Source organism: Rhincodon typus, chromosome 23, assembly GCF_021869965.1.
Source record: "Rhincodon typus isolate 14 chromosome 23, sRhiTyp1.1, whole genome shotgun sequence".
In the NCBI taxonomy this organism is placed as follows: Eukaryota; Metazoa; Chordata; class Chondrichthyes; order Orectolobiformes; family Rhincodontidae; genus Rhincodon; species Rhincodon typus.
In genome coordinates, this window is record NC_063354.1 from 37,797,491 (window position 1) to 37,820,697 (window position 23,207).

General features: G+C 38.9%; 1 protein-coding gene across 1 annotated transcript; it reads right to left on the reverse strand.

Moving 5' to 3' along the window:
- Nucleotides 1-431: 431 nt before the first annotated feature.
- LOC109936667 (myosin-4-like) lies at nt 432-19,481 on the reverse strand. Its single transcript, XM_048611001.1, has 39 exons — nt 19,281-19,481; nt 19,033-19,176; nt 17,943-18,099; nt 17,771-17,798; nt 17,530-17,644; nt 17,328-17,420; nt 17,095-17,158; nt 16,892-16,990; nt 15,826-15,929; nt 15,025-15,163; nt 14,465-14,583; nt 13,964-14,113; nt 13,688-13,858; nt 13,280-13,580; nt 13,105-13,175; nt 12,904-12,991; nt 12,619-12,736; nt 12,401-12,524; nt 10,735-10,871; nt 10,341-10,596; nt 10,006-10,248; nt 9,713-9,889; nt 9,473-9,618; nt 9,018-9,108; nt 8,521-8,910; nt 8,288-8,414; nt 7,890-8,008; nt 7,597-7,793; nt 7,322-7,505; nt 6,301-6,466; nt 5,947-6,071; nt 4,712-5,020; nt 4,229-4,432; nt 3,711-3,836; nt 3,413-3,583; nt 3,177-3,281; nt 2,982-3,077; nt 720-854; nt 432-549 (listed from the first exon to the last, which is right to left on the reverse strand). Exons 1-39 carry the CDS (start codon nt 19,479-19,481, stop codon nt 532-534), a joined length of 5,808 nt encoding a protein of 1,935 aa, XP_048466958.1. The 3' UTR covers nt 432-531.
- Between the last annotated feature and the right edge of the window lie 3,726 nt (nt 19,482-23,207).

Sequence of the window (23,207 nt, forward strand, 5' to 3'; positions counted from 1 at the left end):
CGGTTTGTCCTGAGAGTTCTATTATTACCTATGCTAGCACTGTTCCTGAGAAAAAAATTTCAGCTCTTGTGCTGGTGAGGTCAATGACCAAGCAAACGGATTATCAAATGAGAGAGTTGCCTCTGGAGGCAACCTGGGTGTCAACTTCTCATGCACAAAATGCCACTAAGGCATGTGGATGACTTTAATGTCTCCTGATAAAGGTGCTTGTGAATTCAGAAAATTTCCACCTTCTAATTTCAATGCTGTAATAAAGATATGGCAGAATCTCAATTCGCACCATTCTATTAGTTTCTCCATTCTATAGTCTCATGAAACCTTTGATAAAAATATCATTTCATTGAAGGCTCTCTGTGCAGCACTTTTGTTCTGCGATGATTATCTGGCCAGCTAATGAACACAAGATCACACAAAGGAAGAGATTTTCAACTTGCACTTTTATTTCTAGAGACAGAACTATGTTTATAAAAGTATGTTACAAAGAAATACACATTTTGTGGATTTCTTCTTTGGACCATTTTAAATTGTCATCTACTCTTCTGCGGAGACCTAATAGGTAAACAGAAAATAGAAATAGTTTAATCAATAGAAGGAAGAGGTTGTTTTAAAGATATTACTTATGTTGTGATGAATAACATAAATCTTTGCTAATACTTTTTATTATTAATACCACTTAAGGCTTATTACTTTGCAATTTTAAGTGGTTGCATTTTGTGTACCTTCATACTTATGTCACGGCTTTTACTTCTAAGTTTGTTGACTTGAGATTCTGCAATGTCAGCACGTTCCTCAGCTTCCTCCAGTTCGTGCTGCACCTTCCTGAACTTGGACAGATGAATATTGGCCTGCTCCTCCTAAAGGGAATACAGTAAGAGAAATGATCAGATTACAAGGCAGGTGAGCACAGGAGAATGTAAATTGTACAATAGGACTATAAAAGTGTGAATCATTCACAAATGTTTTGACAGAATGTATTTTGTATTTGGAGAAGTGACTATTAGTTCTCATGCCATGATCCACACATTTGATGTCTAAAGTCCAACTATTCACAGGCTACTGAAATCATTATTCTTTGTGACAGAAAATAGGTTTCTGGACTAGTTTAGCACATTGTTCATTTCCATCGGAATTTGAAACCAGCCTAAATTGGATGAAAGCTTCTGCTCACTGGCAGCTTATTGCATTGTGAAGTGTGATTAAATATTATCCTTTATATTTGGGACTTTAGTTTACATGCAGTTGAAAAAAGCGAGCATTTTCACTTTCTGGGCTACCATGTTACTTTGTGAATTTTCTGAGCTAGTGTATAACAAAGTTTGACATAGATCTAAAGAAAAACAAGTGCAATGTGGTCTAATTTCTGCACAAAAATGTCCACAGATAGATGCAGGCTACCATATATTATTTAATACAATAAGTGTATGTGTATGTGAAACTTTGTAAATATTTTCATAGGTTCCATAAAAATTGCTTGTGGAGGCTGGCTTATAGGAAATGCAATTCCATAGAATCCCTACAGTATGGAAACAGGCCATTCGGCCCAACTAGTCCACACCGATCCTCTGAAGAGCGTCCCACCCAGACCCATCCCCAAATCCTATCCCTGTAACCCTACATTTCCATTAACTAACACACCTAATCTACACATCCCTGAACACAATGGGCAATTTAGCATGGCCAATCCACCTAACCTGCACATCTTTGGACTCTGGGAGGAAATAGGCGGAAACCCACACAGACGCAGGGAGAACGTGCAAGCTCCACATAGACAGTCACCTGAGGGTGGAATCAAACCCAGGTCCCTAATGCTGTGAGGCAGCAGTAGTAACCACTGAGCCACCGTGCCATCACAATTCTGATGTTCAAAAGAATGAGACATGAATTAGGAAATTACAACGTTACATCTATACTTGATGCCATATAACCTAAACGTTTGGGGAAGATGCTTGAGGATGTTGCGTTGCACTATCCCATACAAAAATAGGCAAGACACCATGAGTTTTGAGACGTCTTTGAAAATATATTGGATGAAAATTACCCAATGGATTTTGGGAACTGTGTGAAAATCGTTTAAAATGTCAATTCCAAGGAAAACAAAAAAAAAAAAAAAATTGCTGGGTAAACTAAAGATTTCCTTGGTAGTAGAAGTTTGAAGATGAACAATATTAGAAATGCTCTCAAATGCCATATGCAAGACATTTTGTCACAATTTGCTTAGATGTGTTGTTGCCAAATAAATAGAAGGCAGATTAAACACAATTACATCAATCTGGAGCACGTTGTTGCAATATGCAAAGCGCAAAGGCAATTTTAATATAAAAAGGATTCAAAATGAAAGGTAAAAGTTTCAACAAGATTAATGTTAACTCATTGAAATCTTCTCCTCCTCAATCTAATGTTGTTAACAAAGAACTCATACAATTCTGAAACAAAAACAGAAATTGCTGGAAAAACTCAGCAAATCTGGCATCATCTGTGGAGAGAAAGCAAAATTAACGTTTCGAGTCCAGTGGCCCTTCTTACGAATTTATACAATTCTGAGATGTTTCTCAAAGTGCTTGAGTAAAACCAAATCATTGGAATCAATTACTGACAGTGCATATGTCACTTATATTCTCTGTAAATTTTGAGGTCCATATTTCTAGACAGTTTTGTGCATTTCACAATTCAATTAGTAAAGAAAGCAATGATTCTGGATTCAGAGTATAAGTCATGAGTTTACAAAGATGAATATGTTCTTATTGAACAAGTTTGGTCATATAGATGGTGAAAGGAGATGACCTTATAAATGAAATTACCTATTGTGCTTTGTACATAGACAGAGTTCTGGTGTCCCTGCCATTCCTTCAGTGTCATAAGTATTTGATGTTCTTTGCAGAGCATAAAATCAAATTTTCAAACATAATTAATTACAGCTTCATAAAAACATTTTCTTAAAACATTTTGTAGGATAAACGCGACTATATTTCTCAGATACTTACAGTCTCTTCGCATTGCCTCTTGTAGGCCTTAACCTTCATCTGCAGTTTGTCAACTAAGTCTTGCAGTCTCAGAATATTCTTCCTGTCTTCCTCGGACTGTAAATTTAAAAAAAAGACAACATTTGGATTGAATATTTTTTTAAAATTGCAAGTTCGAAAATTATGTGTTACTCTAAGTAATGAGCTTATAAGTACCTGATAGGTCAGTTCCTTCACTCTTCTTTCATATTTGCGAACACCTTTAACAGCATCAGCACCTCGTTTCTGCTCAGCTTCCAGTTCGTTTTCTAGTTCACGGACCTAATCCAGACAACATTAACTTTTTTAGATTTGTGCAAGAAACACACTGCCTCTAAATTGCAATGATTCTTATTTTATTGCCGAAGCCGCAACAGATTTGCAAAAGTCAACATACAGCATAGAATACTTACCCTAGCCTCCAGTTTCTGGAGCTGTTTCTTTCCTCCCTTCATTGCCAACTGCTCAGCCTCTTCCAGGCGATGTTGTAGATCTTTCACTGTCTGCTCAAGGTTCTTCTTCATTCGCTCAAGGTGAGCACTGGTATCCTGTTCCTTCTTCAGCTCTTCAGCCATCATGGCAGCCTTGTAAACGTGAGGTAATAGAGTAAATCATTATTCCAGCTCAAAATTGAAGTAGTATTAACAAAGTAATTCCATTACTTAATCACTATTTGTAAAGATATGAATAAATTGTTAACTTCTGGCTTACATCTGTGATAGCCTTCTTTGCTTTCTCTTCAGCATTCCTGGATTCCTGAATTGTTTCTTCCATTTCAGATTGGAGATGATTCAAGTCAGCATCCAGCTTCTTCTTGGTGTTGATGAGACTTGTGTTCTACAGGAAAAGTCAATTTGTGAAAAAGTGTGACAGGATCGGTGAACTGCTAAACTTGGCTGTTGCCTGATACTAATCTTCAAGTCGAGAAACCAGGCATAAAATTTAAATTTTATTGTGGCTGCTTGCATTTTACAGATCTTAGAAACTAGATCATTTAAAAGGTAGCATGCACTGCTATCTCTTGTCACTGCTGTGCCTTCACACTAGCTGGACAGGCTGCCCAATTGTTTAGGTTCAAGGTTGGGAAATGAAACTGAAGCTTTTAATGAGATCTTGCCATTAATTTCAAGAGTGTCACTTGGCCCAGGCTCTACCAGGTTCCTCAGCCTTCTCAGAGGCTTCAACTGCACCCTCCTCATATTCAAAATGAGATTCATGTGTGAACTGACCTGAGAGTGCAGTAGCTGTACTCTCTCATTGACATCTGCAAGCTCTTGTTCAGCAATTTTGCGAGATCGATCTGTCTGCTCCAGGGCTCCTCTTATTTCTTCAATCTCAGCCTGCTGCAGGCTACTTCTGCGCTCAACCATCGCCAATTGCTCCTTCAAGTCTTCCTGGCTTCTGCAAGCCTCATCTAGCTGTAACTGGGTATCCTGTTTAGAATGTAGAAGTATTTTGTAAGCAGATATTGTAGAATAGCAAAACGTTTATATTATACTGATATAACTTTGAAGAATATGCTTATTTTTAGTAAAATCTTAAGTAGTCTGAATATTCTAAAACTGTTGACAAATTATGATTCCGTTACCTTTCTATTAAATTGGGTCGTAGACAAATGAAGAGTAGTACTTTATTAACAAAACATTGCACAATATTTGGAAGTAGATTAAAATTAAACCATGGATCAAAAATAAATGCTAATTTAAACAGACCTTTAATTGACCCTGCAGATTTCTGAGATGTTTCTGAGCTTCTGCAGCTTGACGGTTTGCGTGTCCCAACTGAATCTCCATTTCATTCAGATCGCCTTCCATTTTCTTTTTGATTCTTAAAGCATCATTTCTGCTCCTGATTTCAGCATCCAAGGCACTTTGCATTGTTTCCACAACTCTCTGGTGGTTTCTCTTTAGTTGATCGATCTCCTCATCTTTCTCTGCAATCTTCCTGTCAATTTCAGACTTTATTTGATTCATTTCTAGCTGAATACGGAGGATCTTGCTCTCTTCATGTTCCAGAGAGGCCTATAAGGACACATTTTCAACATTTCACACATTATTGCCATTAAAGCTACTTGCATTTGCTACGGTCACTTATGTGTGTTATATTAATCAATCCTTCTAGACTGTTGGAACATAGAAACATAGGAATGGAAGTAGACTATTTAGTCCCTGGATTTAGCTTGCCATTCAATGAACTGTGAGCTGATGCGTATATCCACCTGTCTGCCATATCCCTTAAAATCTTTGGTTCACCAACATCTGTTGATCTTAGATTTAAACTTAACCATTGATCAAGCACCAGTTCTAAACCTCAACTCCTTTATGTGTATTAGTTAATGATCAAATACCTGAAAAAGCTGGCTGTATTTAAAATTGATAACTTTAGGACAAGATCAAATGCATTTAAAGATACTGAGAGGAATCCATATTTAAATTGTGGAAGCACTCGCAATAGCCTTTCATTCCTCCTTTAATACAGACATGTTCTAGATCACTAGAGAATTGGAATTTTATAATTTCTTAATGGTATCCTTCTGTGTGGCATCTTACAATTCTGTGCTTCTATAACACATGGTTGAAAAGTAAAGTTAGCTCCTCAATGCCAATATGCAGTAATAAAAGAAGGAACTTATGAATTTTAACAATGCATTTTGTAATACAAAATTAGTAATCCATTTCCCTGGTTCAGTAAATGACAATAGATTAATCCATTGGTTTATTCGTTCGTCTAATGTAAAGAAAACCATGTTTTCGGAAGATAAATCATAAATTACTCTCAATAGGTACTAATTAGAACATTTAGTGTGTTCTCTTTGAGCTATCAACTTTTAGATCTTTCAATCAATTTTAAAGCCCTTCAATGCTGTGCTAATTTTACAACGCTTACTCTGTTTAACAAATACCAAATAATTTCTAATATCTGCTGCTATAATAATTATTAATTTTACCTCTGCTTCCTCCAGAGCTGACTGAATTTCACTCTTCTCCTGCTCAGCTGTCTTCTTTGCCTTTTCTACTTCATGTAGGGCTTTGCTGCTTTCAGCCAGATGCTCAGTCAGATCAGAGATCTCCTCTGGTTTATGAAAAAAGTACACATTATGTCAATTCTGGAGCAATCAAACTAAGAGTATCAAGCAATAAAAGGTATACTCATTACATGAAACAGATTCCAGGCCATCACATAGCACTGTGGGCAAGAATAAAATTTTGGTCTATGGCTTAACAGCAAGGAACATACTTATCAATTTCTTAATATCAACATTCTTAAATATTCAAATGATAAATGAGATTTTCAGACTTACGCTGCAGGTTCTTGTTCTCTCGTTTAAGAGTTTCAAGTTGATCCAGAGCTTCCTCATATGCATTCTTCATCTTGAAGACCTCAGTACTCAGACTGCGGGACTCTTTCTGAGCTGCCTCCAGTTCAGCCTGGCTTTCCTCAAATTTCTGTTTCCAGTCTGCCAGGATCTGTAATAGACAATTACAATGGTTGCAGATAAAATACGTGGATGCAATTCGACATCAATAATGATTTGAGCTGACGGTTGAGAATATGGAGCACTGACTGCAAGATTAGAACTAAATTTTTGGCTGAAATTCATATTATGTCTGTCTGTCACAGGAGAACTTGATGCAGGCATGTTTAAATAGAACACAAAAGATCTGCTTCTTAATGACTATTTTATTAAGCAGAGATAGTAGGAACTGGAGAATCTGAGATAACAAGGTGTAGAGCTGGATGAGCACAGCAGGCCAAGCAGCATCAGAGGAGCAGGAAAGCTGACGTTTCGGGTTTAGACCCTTCTTCAGAAAAATGGCAGGATGGGATGGTATTTGCCGTCTTACTTTACTCAGAAGGCTGCATTCTAAATTTTAAAATATCCAGGAAGTATCATTTTAAACTTGTTTTCAAATATTTGAAGGGGACTAGCCTTTCAGTGTTTGAGCTTGTTTCACCATTTTATTGGTTCATGGCTGATCTGTAACTCAACTTCAAATCTCCTTTTTTTTCCATATTTCTTGATAAGATTGTCCAAGAAACATCTATTGATTTCAGGCCTGAATATTAAGATTTACCCAGCCTCCACAGTGTTTTGGAGAAAACAGAATTACACTCCACCCATTGTGAAGCTTAAATTTTATTTGACCGGTTCATGGAAGGCCTTCATAGACTTGGTTTTAGTTAATTGAAGAATCCGGTCAAATCCTAGAGATAATGTTGCCCGACTTATGTCGATCCAGAGCTGAATTTACTTAATATCAATACAAGACTAGAATTATAATTAGAATGACTGACAGAAATTAATGTCAAATTGTTTATACCTTGTCAAAGTTTCTCTGTTTCTTGTCAAGAGCCGCTGCTGCTGAGTTTGCCCTCTCCACATCTATCATGAGGTCCTCCACTTCATTTTGCAATCTCTGTTTTGTCTTTTCTAGTGAAGCACATTTAGAGTTTACAGCCTCAATGTGCTCTTCTGCATCCTGCAGACGTTGAGCAAGCTTCTTCCTGAGAAGGGTAAGTGCAAAAAATGTTGTAACAAATATCATCTCAATGACCATGTTGTACAGAACCCAACTCTGATTTCGCTATAACATACTTGGCCTCTTCCAGTTCCTCTGTGCGCTGGATTGCATCAGTTTCGTATTTTGTCCTCCACTGAGCAACTTCACTGTTGGCCTTGGACATGCCGCGCTGGAGCTCGGCCTTTGCCTCCAGTTCCTCTTCATATTGTTCACGGAGCAAATCACAGTCATGGCGGGCGGATTGCAGAGCATGTGCCAAGGCACCCTTCGCCTGAAATAATTAACAAGTTGGATGAGGATTTAATAGTAATTATGAAGAAACTGTTATAAAATTAATATGGGCAATTTGCTTAAATTATTCTGATACCTTTGTTTCTTCCTCCAATAGTCTCTTGAGCTCTTCAATCTGTTGAGTATATCCTTGTTTACCTCTTGTCAGCTGAGATACTAAGGTTTCTTTCTCCTCTACTTGGCGATTCAGTTCACCTTAAATCAGAAGATATTCCAAGCAAAACATTATAAAAATGTTAAGTGCATATTAGTTGTATTTTTTTGCATGCAGGTGATGAGCAGCTATTGGAAATCCACATGGTACAGACAAACACCATAACTATGGTTGTTGCATAAGGAGATTTATATATGTAAAGGTTTAACCCTGCATATGAAGATAAAAGTGTAATGTTTGGCTACGGTTGGCCCACTGGCTTTCGGGAACAGAACAAAAGTATAGTATTTTCCAGACTTTGAACAATAATAGATAAATACCGTTTTCTGTTGCAAGACGTGCTTTGTGAGTTGATAAATCATTGATCAAACGTTGGTGCTCATCATGTTTGGCCTTCAGTTCGCTGACCTGGTCCTCAAGAGTTCGAGCCACTTTCTCAAGGTTTGCCTAAAACCAATACACAGAATTCTCAATGGATATGAGAAAAATCCAATAATTATTCATTAGTAATACTTGTATAAATGAATAGAGTACAGCCACATTAAAACCATACCTTGTTTTTCGATACAGATTCCATGTTGCTAGCCAGGTCATCAATTTCCATCTTCAGCTCACTCTTTTCCTTCTCCAGCTTCTGTTTCACACGTTGCAGGTTGTCGATTTGTTCCCCAAGTTCAGCCACACTATCAGCCTGCTTCTTACGAAGAGCAGCAGCTGTGGCTTCATGCTGGAGGGTTGCTTCTTCCAGATCGCGCCGCATCTTCTGAAACTCCGCTTCACGTTTCTTGTTCATTTCAATCTGTGCTGCAGTCGCACCTCCAGCTTCTTCTAGTCGTTCACTGATTTCTTCAAGTTCCCGAGCAAGGTCAGCTCTCTGCTTCTCAGTCTTAGCACGAGAGGCACGTTCAGCTTCAATTTCTTCTTCAAGCTCTTCAATACGAGCCTGAAAGTGCATATTTGTTGATTATAATCTTGAAATAAGTAACATCAGTTCATGCACCCAATCTTTATGAAGGAAACATTGACATTTTTACCAGATAAGTAATTCACCTGTAATTCTTTAATCTTTTTCTGCAGTTGGGAGCCCAAAATTTGTTCGTCTTCAACTTTGCTTTGAAGTTGGCTTATTTCAAATTCCTTCCTTTAATAATAAGAGTGAAATATTAAACTACCTCACTGAATTATCACACTTCAGTATTATTACTGAATTCTCTGTTGAAATCTGTTTTCATCTGACATGTCAAGGACATTAAAAATGTCTGTTTAATATTAAAACATAGCCTTAATTCCTGAATTATCATCATCAAAGAAAGGCCTTTTTTAAACAATGCCATCAGAATATATAGACAAGTTCAAAGTCTACTGTGTCATAAGATCATGCTAATTAATAGAAATTCCCTGACTGAAGTGTCAGTGTCTCCAATTACAAGCTGCTAATAATGAGGACAGCTAGGTTAAGAATTGCAGCCAAAGGACTGTAAAGAAAGAATGAAATAAATACTAACTTCTTAAGCTTCTCATCCAGTTGTTGTTTATCATTCTCCAAGTCCATTATAGTTTCTTGTGATAGTTTCAAGTCACCTTCAAGCTTCCTCTTAGCACGTTCAAGATCCATGCGAAGTTTCTTCTCTTGCTCTAGAGAACCTTCAAGCTTTTTAAGGAAATAGAACATTTTTAATTGAATTTCAAGAAATAATCTCATTATCGTCAATCATTTTTGACCTAGCACATTTATTATCACTTACATCATCAACTTGCTGTTCCAGCTTAGTCTTTGCTTTGGTCAGAGTGTTGACTTTATCTTCCTCAGCCTGAAGGTCATCGAGAGTTTGCTGATGGGCCTCTTGGAGAGCTTTCCTTTCCTTTGTTAATTTAACAATGTTTTCATCAAGGGTAGCCATCTCCTCAGTGAGGTTTTTAACCTACATTCAGTAAAGACAAAATATACAGAAGAATTTTTTTGAAAATGTCATAAGGAGGTATGAAAATTGTCTTGTGCATCATATATATACAATACATAAAAATCATTGATTCACACCTTGTTCTCAGTAGCGTGTTTTTCTTTTTCAACTTTGGCTAAGGTGAGCTCCAAGTCATCAATATCTTTCTTCAGTTCTGAGCATTCATCCTCCAGTTTTCTTTTCTTAGCTGTGAGTTCAGCATTTATCTCCTCTTCATCTTCCAGCCTTTCATTGGCTTCTTTTAATTTAGCCTCCAGTTGAATTTTATTTTTAATCAACCCCTCACATCTTTCTTCTGCATCTGCCAGTGTTTCAGTTTCCTTAAGAAAAGTGACACCATGCATTATACAAGGTTATGGTTTTTACAAGTTGTAATTAGAATTTACTATATTAAAACTGCAAATGTTGATACCGCTTGGACTTGAAGTTGCAGGTCATTCTTTTCCTGCACTAGAGCCACCATTTTCTCTTCCAATTCCTTCCTTCGTGCTTCAGATTTGGCAAGTGCTTCCTTTGTTTTCTCAAACTCATCTTTCATATTTGCCATTTCCTTCTCAGTTTCAGCACTCTTCAGGAGAGGTTTGATCTTGAAATACAATTGCATCCATGGCCAATGTTTGACATTTGTGAACGCACGGATGTTGTACTGTAGAATGTACAGTGCTTCCCTGAAGGATATAATTAGATAGAGACATAGTTTATAACAATCCTTATTTAGTATTTTTATTTGAATAAAATTATGCAATATTTTGGAAAATGGCTTTTCTTGACACATTTATTTTGATGTTCACACTGAATAGTTTTACCTTCTTTCCATCATTCTCTTAAATTCAACCCTCATTAGGTATCCACGGCACCTAGCCTGTGTACGGGTAATGAGTTCTGCCAACTTTTCATCTCGCATCTCTTCAAGTAAACCCAAGAGACCAGCTTTGAAGAACACCTTAAATGATGAGTGCAAAATTTTATTTTTTTTTAGTATTGAGCACAAAAAGTAAGTTAATGGTTGTTATGTTGTATACTATACACTAGCAAATAATTTTGCCTGCCTCACTCACTTCTTGCTATTTTATTGAGTCATAGAGTTTTTATAGCATATATACAGACTGTACAACCCATTGTGCCTTTGTCAGTCATCATACAGCCAATGATTCTATTACCATCCAAGCTTTTGTCCTGTACCCTTGTTTCCTGTGACATTTCAAGTGCTGATCTACATAATTTGTAAATGTCTTGAGGGGTCCCCCTCTATCACCTTTTGGGCAGTATGTTCAAGGTACCCACAATCTACCTCAAATCCCCTCTAAATCTCCTGCTCCTTATCTTAAAAGTGTGTCGTTTGGTCATTGAGCACTCTACTAAGGGGAAATGTTTCTCCCTATCTCCCTATGACACTCAGAACTTTGTACACTTCAATCAGATTCCTCCCCCCTCAGTCTTCTCTACTCTAAGAAAAAGAAACAACTCAATGAGTCTGCCTTCATAGCTGAATTGCTCTAGCTCAGGGAACATCCTAGTGAATTTCTTCTGCACCCTCTCTCCTGCAATCACAACCTTCCTGTGGTGTGGCAATTAGAATTGCATACAGTACTCCAGTTGTGGCCTAACTAATGTTGTATATAGCTCCATCATAGCTTCCTTGCTCTTGTAATCAATGCCTTTAGTAGTAAAGGCAAGTATATCTTCTTAACCACCTTAGCTGCCTTTCCTGCTTCCTTCAAGGATTTATGGACATGGACCCAAGAATCCTCCAATCCTCTTTACTTCCTGCGGCTATCATTCAACATGTATTCCGTTGCCTTGTTAGCCTCCCAAAATGCAATACATGGTACTTCTCAGGATTATATTCCATTTGCCACTGTACAGTCCATCTGACCAGCCTGTCTATAATGTCTATGTTTCTATGTCCTGTAACCTGAGGTTTTCCTCCTCACTGTTTACCACATCACCAATTTTCATGTCGTCTGCAAACTTACTGAACGTACCTCCTGCATTCATGTCTAGATCATTTATGTACATTACAAACAGCATAAGACCCAGCACTAAAGCCACCACTGATCAAGGACTCCCAGCCACAACAACAGCCTGTTTCCTACTATTTAGCGAATTTTGAATCAATTTGCCAAATATCATCTGGATCCCACGGGCTCTTGGCTTCTTAACCAGTCTGCAATGAAAGACCTTGTCAAAAGCTTTAGTGAAGACCATGTAGACTATAACAACTGCACTACCCTCATCTACACAGCCAGTCACTCCTTAAAAAATTCAATCAAATTTGTTGGTCACAATCTCCCTCTTACAAAGCCATATTGATTATAACAGGGTGTTGTCCCTGTCTCATACAGTTGTCTGCGCTGTGGGAGACGGTGTGATTGCCAAACTGATTGTAAACTGAACTTTTCTAGGGGGCCTTCTTAAGTTTCATTAATCTATCATTTCGCACTGATAAATTTAAGTTTGAAATATTCTTACCTTTGTGTGCCCAAATTTATACTGTGTATGATCGACATCAATGGAGCTTAGTAGTTTCTCAGAAGCCTTCTTGCTGTCAATGAACTGACCTTCAGGAATGGCACTTGCATTAAGAACCCTGTATCTGTTATATTCAACATTTAAGTACATTAGTTTCCTCCAAATTTCAACATTTTAAATATGACAAAAAAACTAGTGCATAGATTGAATTTAATTACCTTTGTTTGAAGTCACCATAGATGATTCTGCTTGGAAATCCCTTTCTGCAGATTCTGATACCCTCTAGGACACCATTGCATCTTAGCTGGTGTATGACAAGGAAGTTATCCATTGCACCTGATAGATGTAATGTAACAATTATGAACATAATAAGGCAGTTGAAGTATTTATTGACATTTTCTTCACATAAAATCAGATACTTGCAACCATTGTTAATTCTACATGATGGGAAAACAAATTACTATTTCACATATTGTCGTGTATAAGTAGGGAATCAGACTTGCCTGGTGTCTTTGTCTCATTGGGGATAATACAGCGTACAAAGTGGGGATGTGTAGTTCTCAGGTTAGTCATCAGTTTGCCTAAGTTTTCCTATGAGATTAATAGGAAAGTAATATTGATAAATGGTACAAAACAAAATTACCCACTTATTAAAATATAGTTTACTACATTTCGAAAAATATCCACATAAGAGAAAATCATACCCTAAACAGAGCTGATACTGTCTGGAAGGAAGCACCCTTCTTTTTGCCACCCTTCTTAGCACCGGCTTCAGCTACAAAAAAGGAAGACATGTGTTTGTTCTAATCTAATTAGAAAAGCGAGATATACAATGCTCACAAAAGGGAATGTTAACATTTGAATGCAAAGGAATTTTACCTTCAGCTGTGGCCGCATAGAGATGAGCCAACAGTTTCACTGATGATTTCTGGAAAAGTCCAGTTACAGTTTCATTCAGGGGGTCCTTGTTCTTATCCAGCCAACCAGTAATGTTATAGTCCACAGTTCCAGCATAATGGACCAGTGAGAAGTGAGCTTCAGCCTTTCCTTTGGCAGGCTTTGGTTTCTGGAAGTTGTTTGACTTACCAAGATGCTGATCATATAGTTTATTCTTGAAGGTAGTGTCTGAAGCCTTGGGAAACATGCACTCCTCTTCCAGGATTGAGAAGATCCCCATGGGCTGTGGATGTGACAAAGTTCAGGGATGTTGAGATAATGAAACAAATGAAATGATGCCTCTATAAATAGATTTCAGCTTTTATAAACATCTTGCGTGATATTACTGACCTTTTCAATGAGCTCAATGCAAGCAGCCAGATCCATACCAAAATCAATGAATTCCCATTCAATTCCTTCCTTCTTGTACTCCTCTTGTTCCAGAACAAACATGTGGTGGTTGAAGAATTGCTGCAGCTTCTCATTAGTGAAGTTGATACATAACTGTTCCAGGCTGTTGAACTGAATATACAGAGCAATTTAAAGCCTTAGTTATTTTTCTACTTGCATATTTAATGCTGTAATGTTTCAATAGTTTATTTTGTGCTATTTATGTTTGATCCTTACATCAAAAATTTCGAACCCAGCAATATCCAGCACACCAATAAAAAACTGCCTGGCCTGTTTTGTGTCCAGTTGCTGATTGATACGGATGACCATCCACAAGAACATTTTCTCAAAAATTGATTTGGCAAGGGCACCAACGGCGTTGTAGACCTGAAGGAATAGAAGATATGTTTTGGCTAAAAAGCAGCAGCCTAACTTAATTTTTTTACGCAGTCAGACAAAATATTGCAAATCCTGGAAATATAAAATAGAAATGGGAAATTCTGGAAATATGACACAAACCAGTTCGCAGCTGTTTGGAGAAAGCAAAAGTTACCCATTCAGGTCAGTGACTTTTTGTCAGACCTTCTAAATGTCATTACCCTGAATGTTTAATTCTTGCTTCCCTTGCCACAGATGCTAAACAACGTACTGAGCATTTCTCACGTTTTCCGTTTGTATTTTAATCAATTTGAATATTTTTACACACCGTTATTTTATTAATATTATTGGAAACTGTACCTGCTGAACAGTTTGACCTTTGGTCACAAATTCATTGCCAACCTTCACTCTTGGGTAACATAAAGCCTTTAGCAAATCTGCAGAGTTGAGGCCGGTCAGGTAAGCGACTTTGTCGGCATCTAACAAGACAGAATGGGGTATTGATTTTATTTGTGTATAGCACTGATATTCCATTTCATTACAGAAATGATTGTGTGATAAAATACTGAAAGGAGGTCTCAAGCTTGCTGAAAGAGTTTATTTGCTGGCCAGTTGTGCACAGCATGAGGTAACTGTGTAAAGGACGGTGATTTCTATTTCTGCAAACTAATTTGTCCACTGATCCAAATGCTAAAACCACAAGCAGTGAGATCTTACTCTAATTCAGGAATTGCAGTAAATGCATTCCATGTTTAATAATAAATCCACAAATGCTACAGTTTCAAAATATTGCAATACAACCTTTTATATAGTTTAACCTGTAATTTGAAATAAAATCTGCATTTGATTAACCGAATATTATTCTGAATCTATCAATACTAGTAAATCCGAAACTGCAGGAAGACGCGTAAAGCTGTTACCTTCTGTGCCATCAGGCTCAGCTTGCTCCTCTCGTTGTTTCTGCTTGAACTTCATGTTACCAAAATGCATTACTGCACCAGTGAGTTTGTAGATGCTCCATTTCTCATCATTTTCAAAACCCAGGATATCGATAGCAGTCTGTACATCCAAGCAATTGGGTTAGAATCTAATGTAAAGTCTCACACATTGAAACTTTTGACATTTATTTTATGACATCTTAGATTTGCTATTCAAAATATTGTGGGATTTGGACAAAATGAATAAAGAATAATTGCTCCCACTCATAAAAGGAACAGGAATGAAGTGGGCACAGAATTAACATTGTTGTGAAAAGAAGCAATGGTGACGTGAGGAAAAACATTTTCAGTCAGCAGTATTTAGGATATGGAATGCACAGCCTGACAGTGTGGTAGAGGTAAGTTGAATGGAAGCATTCAAAAGGGAATTAGACCATCTCTCAAAAGGGAGAATATGCAGTACAGTGGCACTGTGCAAATTGCTCATTGGGGTAGCTGCTGAAGACACAGTGGGCTGAATGGTCTCATTGTATACTGTTAGTTTTCCGTGAGTTTGTTTTCTTCAGACACCTCTTATACCTGAAACATTTGTTAGCTTTGACTTTGTTACTGATATAGTGAATAAACTCTACTGGTATGTGCTTTCTAAGTTAATAGTCGTATTTAATCATATTTCATTTCATTTTCATCCTAGACTCAATGATCTGATAGGTGCTAGCTATCTGTGTACATGCCTTAGAGTCAGGATAGAAATACAATTAAAGATAAACAGCTGATACTTACATCAGTCGCCACCAATTCTTCATTATCATCAATACTGTTGACACTAATCTCACCTTGGCTGATAAATGGATAATCATAAGGGTTGGTGGTAATAAGACAAGACTCTGCAGAAAACAATATAAAATTTGTTTGCACACTTGTGGTTAATGGAATGAAAATTCCATAACTTGCGTTTTACAGTCAGGTTTCTTCTCTTACATTCAAACAATATGTCAAATTCAGTTTTAGTTCAATTTTGCCCCTAGACTTCACTATATGTAAACAACCACTAAATACATAAAACTGGAGATTTCTTTATAAAATGTATATCAGATAAAGTTGAAAATAAAGTATGAAAATACTGTACTAAATTATAACAAGAAACATATTTATAGGATAAGATTAAATTAAATGGCAGAAATAAAAGCTTTGGAACTAAATGTGGGAAAATGAGAGACAATGCACCTTTGAAAGAAGAATGGAATAGCTGAATATGATTTGGGAGATTCTCGAACTAGAGGGCATAATCTTGGAGTAATCTAAAGGGGTCCACTTAAGACAGATGAGGAAAATCTTTTTCTTATAATGGATAGTGAATCTGTGGAACTGCAGAGGGCTGTCAAGGCTGGAACATTTGGTATATTCAAGGCTGAGATGTATAGATATTTAATCATTGTGGGAATCAAGTGTTATGAGGATAAGATAGGTAAGTGAAGTTGAGGATTATTAGATTAGCCATGATCTCATTAATGGCAAAATCAGAAGTCACATGGCACCAGGTTATTATGCAACAGGTTTATTAGAAATCACAAGCTTTCGGTGCACTGCTCCTTCTAATCACCTGACATCTTCACCTGATGAAGGGGCAGCGCTTCAGAAGCTTGTGATTTCAAGTAAACCTGTTGGACCATAACCTGATGTCATGTGACTTCTGACTTTGACCACCCAAGACCAACACATCACTAATGGTGAAGTGGGCTTGATGGGCTGTATGGATCAGATCTGTTCCTGTCTTTTGGCTTACTAGTTCCCATGTTAGTCGAGAAACAAAATAAAGGCAACAGCACTTCAAAACTTCAGTCCTTACCAACAATTTCTGGTTTGTGGTTGGTCAGCATCTGGTAGAAAATGTGGTAACTTCTTTCAGCTTTTAGCTGGAATGTTACTCTGGATTTTTCCAGCAGATCTGGAGAGAATGTGCACACACACAAATGTAGATTTACTGGTGAACCATTCTGTATGCCAGAAATGGAACTACAAATATTGCAAATCAAATTCAACTGCACTTACAGGTTTCAATATCAGCAGAAGCCAGTTTCCCAGTGGCACCAAAGTGAATTCTGATGAATTTACCCTGGAATGTAAAGGTTATTGAAATCAAAGATTTGAAGCAAAATTTCACAACAAATACACAGTGTAATTTGTGATATTGACAGATCCAGATTGTGACAATTTATGCAATGCACACCAGAGGATACGGTGCAAGATAGTTTACAACTGAAGGAAATGTTTCAGAAACTTACGAAGCGAGAGGAGTTGTCATTCCTCACTGTCTTGGCGTTCCCAAAGGCTTCCAGCAATGGGTTAGCCTGGATGATTTGATCCTCCAGGGACCCCTGCAAAAAGAGACTTCCCGTTAACACAGTTCGGAGCATTTAACGCGTCAAGCAACGAGTTACAGCCAAGCCGGAAGTCTCAGTTAACTGTATCAACGTTGTTTTTTACCTTCCCACTTGGCTGACCCTCTTTCTTCTTGGCAGCATCACCTGTGGCTGCAACTGAGGCAAAGTACTGGATGACACGTTTCGTGTTCACAGTCTTTCCGGCACCGGATTCTCCACTGGACGGGGTGAGGATAAACCGATTAGAACAGACAATAGACTAAAAATAGACTGAAAGAGTCAATGCCAGTTCTGTTCCCTAACTCCCGACCTCAACGAGATTGTATTAAAACAGCAACACTTACGTGATCAGGATCGACTGGTTTTCACGATCTGCGAAGAAAACCAAACTCCAAGATAAATGCTCAAAGTTCAGACAACAAAGAGGACGTCACACAAATGTATTCCCGGTTGCGAGTACAAGGAGATTTAAAAAAAATTCCGCGCTGATCAAACAAAAACCGCTGCAACACTCACCAGTCAACATGAACTGATAGGCGTTATCAGAGATGGAGAAGATGTGGGGAGGAGCCTCTTGACGCTTCTTGCCCCTGTAAGCTGTCACGACCTCGGGGTTGTACACTGGCAACCACTTGTAGGGGTTCACCGTGACACAGAACAGCCCCGAGTAGGTCTGAAGGCAGAGAAATTACATCTCTTAACTAAGAGCGTTAATGTGTTCGATTATTAATTTCATTTGGGGATTATAAAAGGATGCAGGAATAAGGAGACTGGGGGCTTCCTATACAGAATCATTCCAAAGTGGAAGAACAAACCAATACGGCTATTTGCCTTGACTTTATACTGCAAAAAAGGTAGGTTCATGTTTTAGAAATATCCGGTCCAGCATCAGTTGAATCAACTGGGTTCAATTCTGTCCACCGCACTCCACGGGGGAAGATAAATGATGGCCTTAACACAATCCGGGATTTATCGCCGGCAATGTTTCCGGGGAATGGGGGAGCTCTGCATTGTAGCGAGACGGGATAAACTGACCATTTAACAACGACCTCATAATGCTGAAAGTCATAAACAAAACCAGAAATTGCTGGACACACTCAGCAGATGACTGGACCCAAAACGTTAAACTCTGCTCTCCTTCTCCAAAGATGCTGCCAGATCTGCTGTGATTTTTTTATTTCCCAACCAGTTTTGATTTTGTAAATTGAACATTTTCCCGGGGTGGGGGGCTGGAAGAAACAATGTTGAAGGAAGATGCAGCCGAACTGCGATGAGTTTTGATAGAGTAAACAAAGAGAAATGCTTCATTTTGTCAGAATGACGGACAAGGAGAATATTTCCATCCCTTGGCAGAAAGAAAACAGCAAGGAGGTGAGGTTCTATTATTCGGAAAAGAAAGTTATTGGGATCTGCACCGCTAAAAGTAAAAGCTGGGTTTACACTGAGACGTAAATCCAAAACAAAAGGAATTGTCTACGTGGAAAGGGAGAAGCGTGTGGTTCTATGGGGAGAGAGTGGGAAGAGACGCTCTAATTAAATTGTTTTTGAATAAAATGCCCTTTCTGCGCTCTATGAGATTCTCTAGTCTGGAACCTACTGTACTTACATAGATCATCCAAGCAGCATAACGCTCTTTGAGGTTATACAATACAGATGCTTCATTCAAGTGGGTCAGCATGGCCATATCTTCGATTTTATCGAATTTTGGAGGGTTCATTGGAAAGATTTGGTCTTCTTTGACAGTTACCGTCTGCAAAATATTGAACAAACTTGGCGTGTTAATTAAAGGAATAGGAGTTTTGTGAAGTCAATACAGCATTTCAAAATGATTTATTTTTCAATTTTACAACTGACCCTCTTGTCGATAGTCTCCACCGTGGTTTTACCGCCTTCCTTGCTCTTGATGGTACCTTTAACGAACAGTTCCTTGTCATCGTGGACATAGCAGGCGGTTTTCGCATCGAACGGTCGGTTCTGAGCTTCCAATCTTTCCTTATCCGGCTTCCTCAGAAAGATAGCCGCCTCTCCAAACACTGCCATCTCCGAATCACCCATGGCTACGGCTTACTTTTGAAATGGAGGTGCAGGTTAGTATTCCAAATGCAGAAATAAAGAATTAGCAATACAAAATCTCCCGGCCTATTTAGGCTGCATTTCTTTTCCTAATATCGAGTCAAAGGCGCACTCTACAGCATTCGGATTGACACCCTGTCCGATCCTGAGTGTGTGAAAGCAGCGTCTTAATCTGATGTTCCGCACCACCCGCTTCCCTACCCCACCTCCCCACCTCCCCGCGATTTCTGATACTTCTTTTCTCAAAAAAGAGTGATGTGTATGCAAACTCTCTCAGCTCTACAACATCGAGTTTGCTCAAAGTGACACTTTTTTTAGTCACATTTTTTCCAATGTTACAACCCGCTAAGAATTCGGTTTGAGCGCACGGTTTGTCCGCTGGGATACCTGTGCACTTTCTCACAGACTTTCCTCACTGACCAGTTCCTCCCTCCCCCTACGCCAACACCTGCATTCTATACACGTGTGGGTTCACTAGATGGACCCTCCACGTCTCCTGTCACCGTTTTCTTTTCTGCTGTAAATATGTAACTTAAACATTACAAAAAAAAGGTTACGTTGTTGCAATTTTGTTTTTAAAAATGCCCGTCAATACATTGCTTAATGAAATCTGGATGGGCTACCCGAATGATATGCGCTGAAGCGGAGTCAGAATTGTAACATCTGAGTTTGAACACAGCATGTTTTATGGGCGCATACCTTGATTGTTTTCCACGCACTACGGATAAACAAGAACACCGGCTTCTGCAAAGGATGCACTGCAAATTGAATATGAGTAAAATATTAGCCTGATATCAATTAAACAGCTAACTATTTCTTAACCAGCGAGATTGCTGTACATAATAAACACGAGGAAAAAACTCCACATGCTGGAAAATCTGAAACAAACTCAGAGAAGTCTGGAGAAACTTAGAAGCTCGGCAGCACCTGTGGAGAAAGAAAAACAGTTAATATTTGGAGTCTGGTATGACTCTTCAGAAGAAGTTAAAGAAGTCCTCTGAAAAGTCATACTGGACTCAACGTTATCTCTGTTTCTCTCTCTCCTGACGCTGCCAGACCTGCTGACTTTGATGCGCACTTCACTATCGCTATCCTCAGAATGACAAAATTGTCGTAGCGCAAAAAGAGGCCACCCAGCCTATCCTGTCTGCAACAGGTCCTCAAACGTGCAACACCACCCAAGCAAACTCTTGCTTTTCTTTCTCCACCGTATCCTTACGCACTATTTCTAACCAAATAATCACACCATGCCCTCTTTAATGCCCCAACTGAAGACAGCGGTAGCACCAGGACGGGCCACGCTCTACATTGTTAACAAAAGCAAGCGTTTCACAATGTGTTAAGATCCAAGAACAATTCATCAAATAACATGACGATGATCAAAGCTCAAATTGCTGGCGACAGCATCTTTGGTAATGGGAAAACAAGCAGCAACCCAGGAGTACCTACGGTGAAGCTGAAGTGGTGGGTGATGTTTGACATCCCTGTGAATCTTTATACATAAGTTTTCTGCTGGCGCAGCAAAACCGACCTCTATATTTGGTAGTCAAAGGATTCGCCACCAAAGCTGCTTTGTCCATCAACTCTCCGTTTCTCCTTGCGGGCTATTTTAAGGATGTTAGTCGCCCGTATGGGCAAAAGAAATGCGTTGGCATCCCTCCAACAAGTAACATCTGAGAAAGTTAGCAAGTAAGATCGGTGTTCCAGCTTAAATGTTGTATTAAGGATCTTGCAGTAATCTGTTGCCGAGTTTATTCTCAAGGCGCGGGTGCTTTAATTCAAGCGGTTTTGAAAATGACTCCCTGTTAATTTTTGTCGCACAAAATTTAATAGAGTTCTCTGTACGTTCTCGATATTGTCGACATCATTCCGCGAAGTTGGAGGCAAATTTACATTTCAGCAAATTCCCGAGTCTAACCTCAATTATTGGAATCTGCGGGTAATTGGGGCTTTTGAAGTAACTTCTCGAGAAGACAAGTGTGTATTCGTCAGCCTGTCTCATAATTCGCCTTATATAAAAGACATGAGATACAAGCATATGTCACCAATGTAGGTAGATAATTCTGGAATTGTTTGGGGGTGGGGGTGGGGGCGGGGGGAGTGGGGAGCTTGGTGAAGTAAAGTAGAAAGAATTCAATACTCACAGTAGAGGTAACGACCTCATAGTCCCAGAGGACCATGGGGTTGTTTTCTCATTAGGGAGAGATGACAGGTGCTGATTTAACCCGAGGGTCGCCAAGCCTCAGGTGAGGGGAAAAGTTGAGAAGGAGAGACCTTCATGATGACCTTTGGAGGTAGAAGAATTGAACCCAGGCATCACTCTATTGGCTGGATGGCTGGCTTGTCATGCACTATGGCACCCATAGCACAGGCTCAATGCCCATACTGGCTGAGGCCACGCTCCCATCTTCTCAACCTCTCCCTCACCTGAGGCATGGAGACTGTCAGGTTAAACCACCAGCAGCTGTCTCCCTCTATGAGAGAGCAATCCTATGCTCCTCTGAGACAATGGTGACTACAGTACAACTGTAATTAAAGTGAAATGTCATTTAAACCATGATGTTTTCTTTCTTAATTGTGGCCAGCACATCAATACTGCTGAAGATGCAATTTTGCTGAAAGGCATACTTTGGAGCTCTGTATATCAGTAGCTGCTGGATCAACTGAAAGTGGACAAGATGAAGATGGATGGATTTTTGTTGGGCGACGAGTTAGAAGGTAAGAGACCAAAGGCAGGAATTGGAGTTGAAGTACAATTCAGTCAAGATCTGATTGAGTGACAGAACCCTCTCCAGACCATTGAACAATGACAACAATTTACATTTGCATTGCACCTTGAGTGTAATGAAAAGCCCCAAGCCAATTTACAGGAGTGCCATGTCCAATTTCTCATCCAACCACACAAAGAGATATGAGGCTACATCTCCAAAAAAACTTGGTTGGGGAAGTAGGATGTCAGAAACCTTGAAGGTGGAAAGAGAAATGGAGAGATGCATCAGTTTAGGAAGGGAACTCTGAAGCTTAGGGCCTTGGCAGCTGAAGGCACATCACCCATAGTGGAGTGACTAAAATTAAGACGCACTAGAGGCCAGAATTGAATGAGAACAGAAGCACAGTTGTCTTGCAGAGCTGTGGGCTGGAGGAGATTGCAGAGATCAGTTGGGGCTTGACCATGGAGGATTTTCAAACAAGGATGAGAATTTTGAAACCAAGGTGCTTCTTAACTGCAAACGAGTGCAGGTTGGTGAGCACAGGAGTAGAAAGTGAACAAAATTCAATAGGAGGCCAAGGGCAGCAAAGTTTTGGATGACCTCAAGTAGATTGCAGGAGACCAGTCAGAAGTGGGTGGAAATGGTCAAGTTTAGGGGCAGCAAAAGCATGGAGTAGCATGGTTCTACCTTTGTATGAGTGGAAAAGAAAGGGTGAAAATGTTTATCAATGAACTTTATCAGGACTTGATCTCATCTATCACTATGTCTAATGTGATCAATTTTTTTCAAATGCAAAATCAATCTAATCATCATCTGCAGTGTGTTGTAAACATAAATTTGAGTCCATTTCATGGATTTAGGAAGTGTGTTTTCTCACCAGTATTCTCTTGTCAAAAGAAATGGCTGTCAGAGAGTGAATATAATACTCAGACCTGTAAGGCTAGTGATATATGTATTCACATAATATTGACTTGTTATTTGTATAGTTTGAAACTCA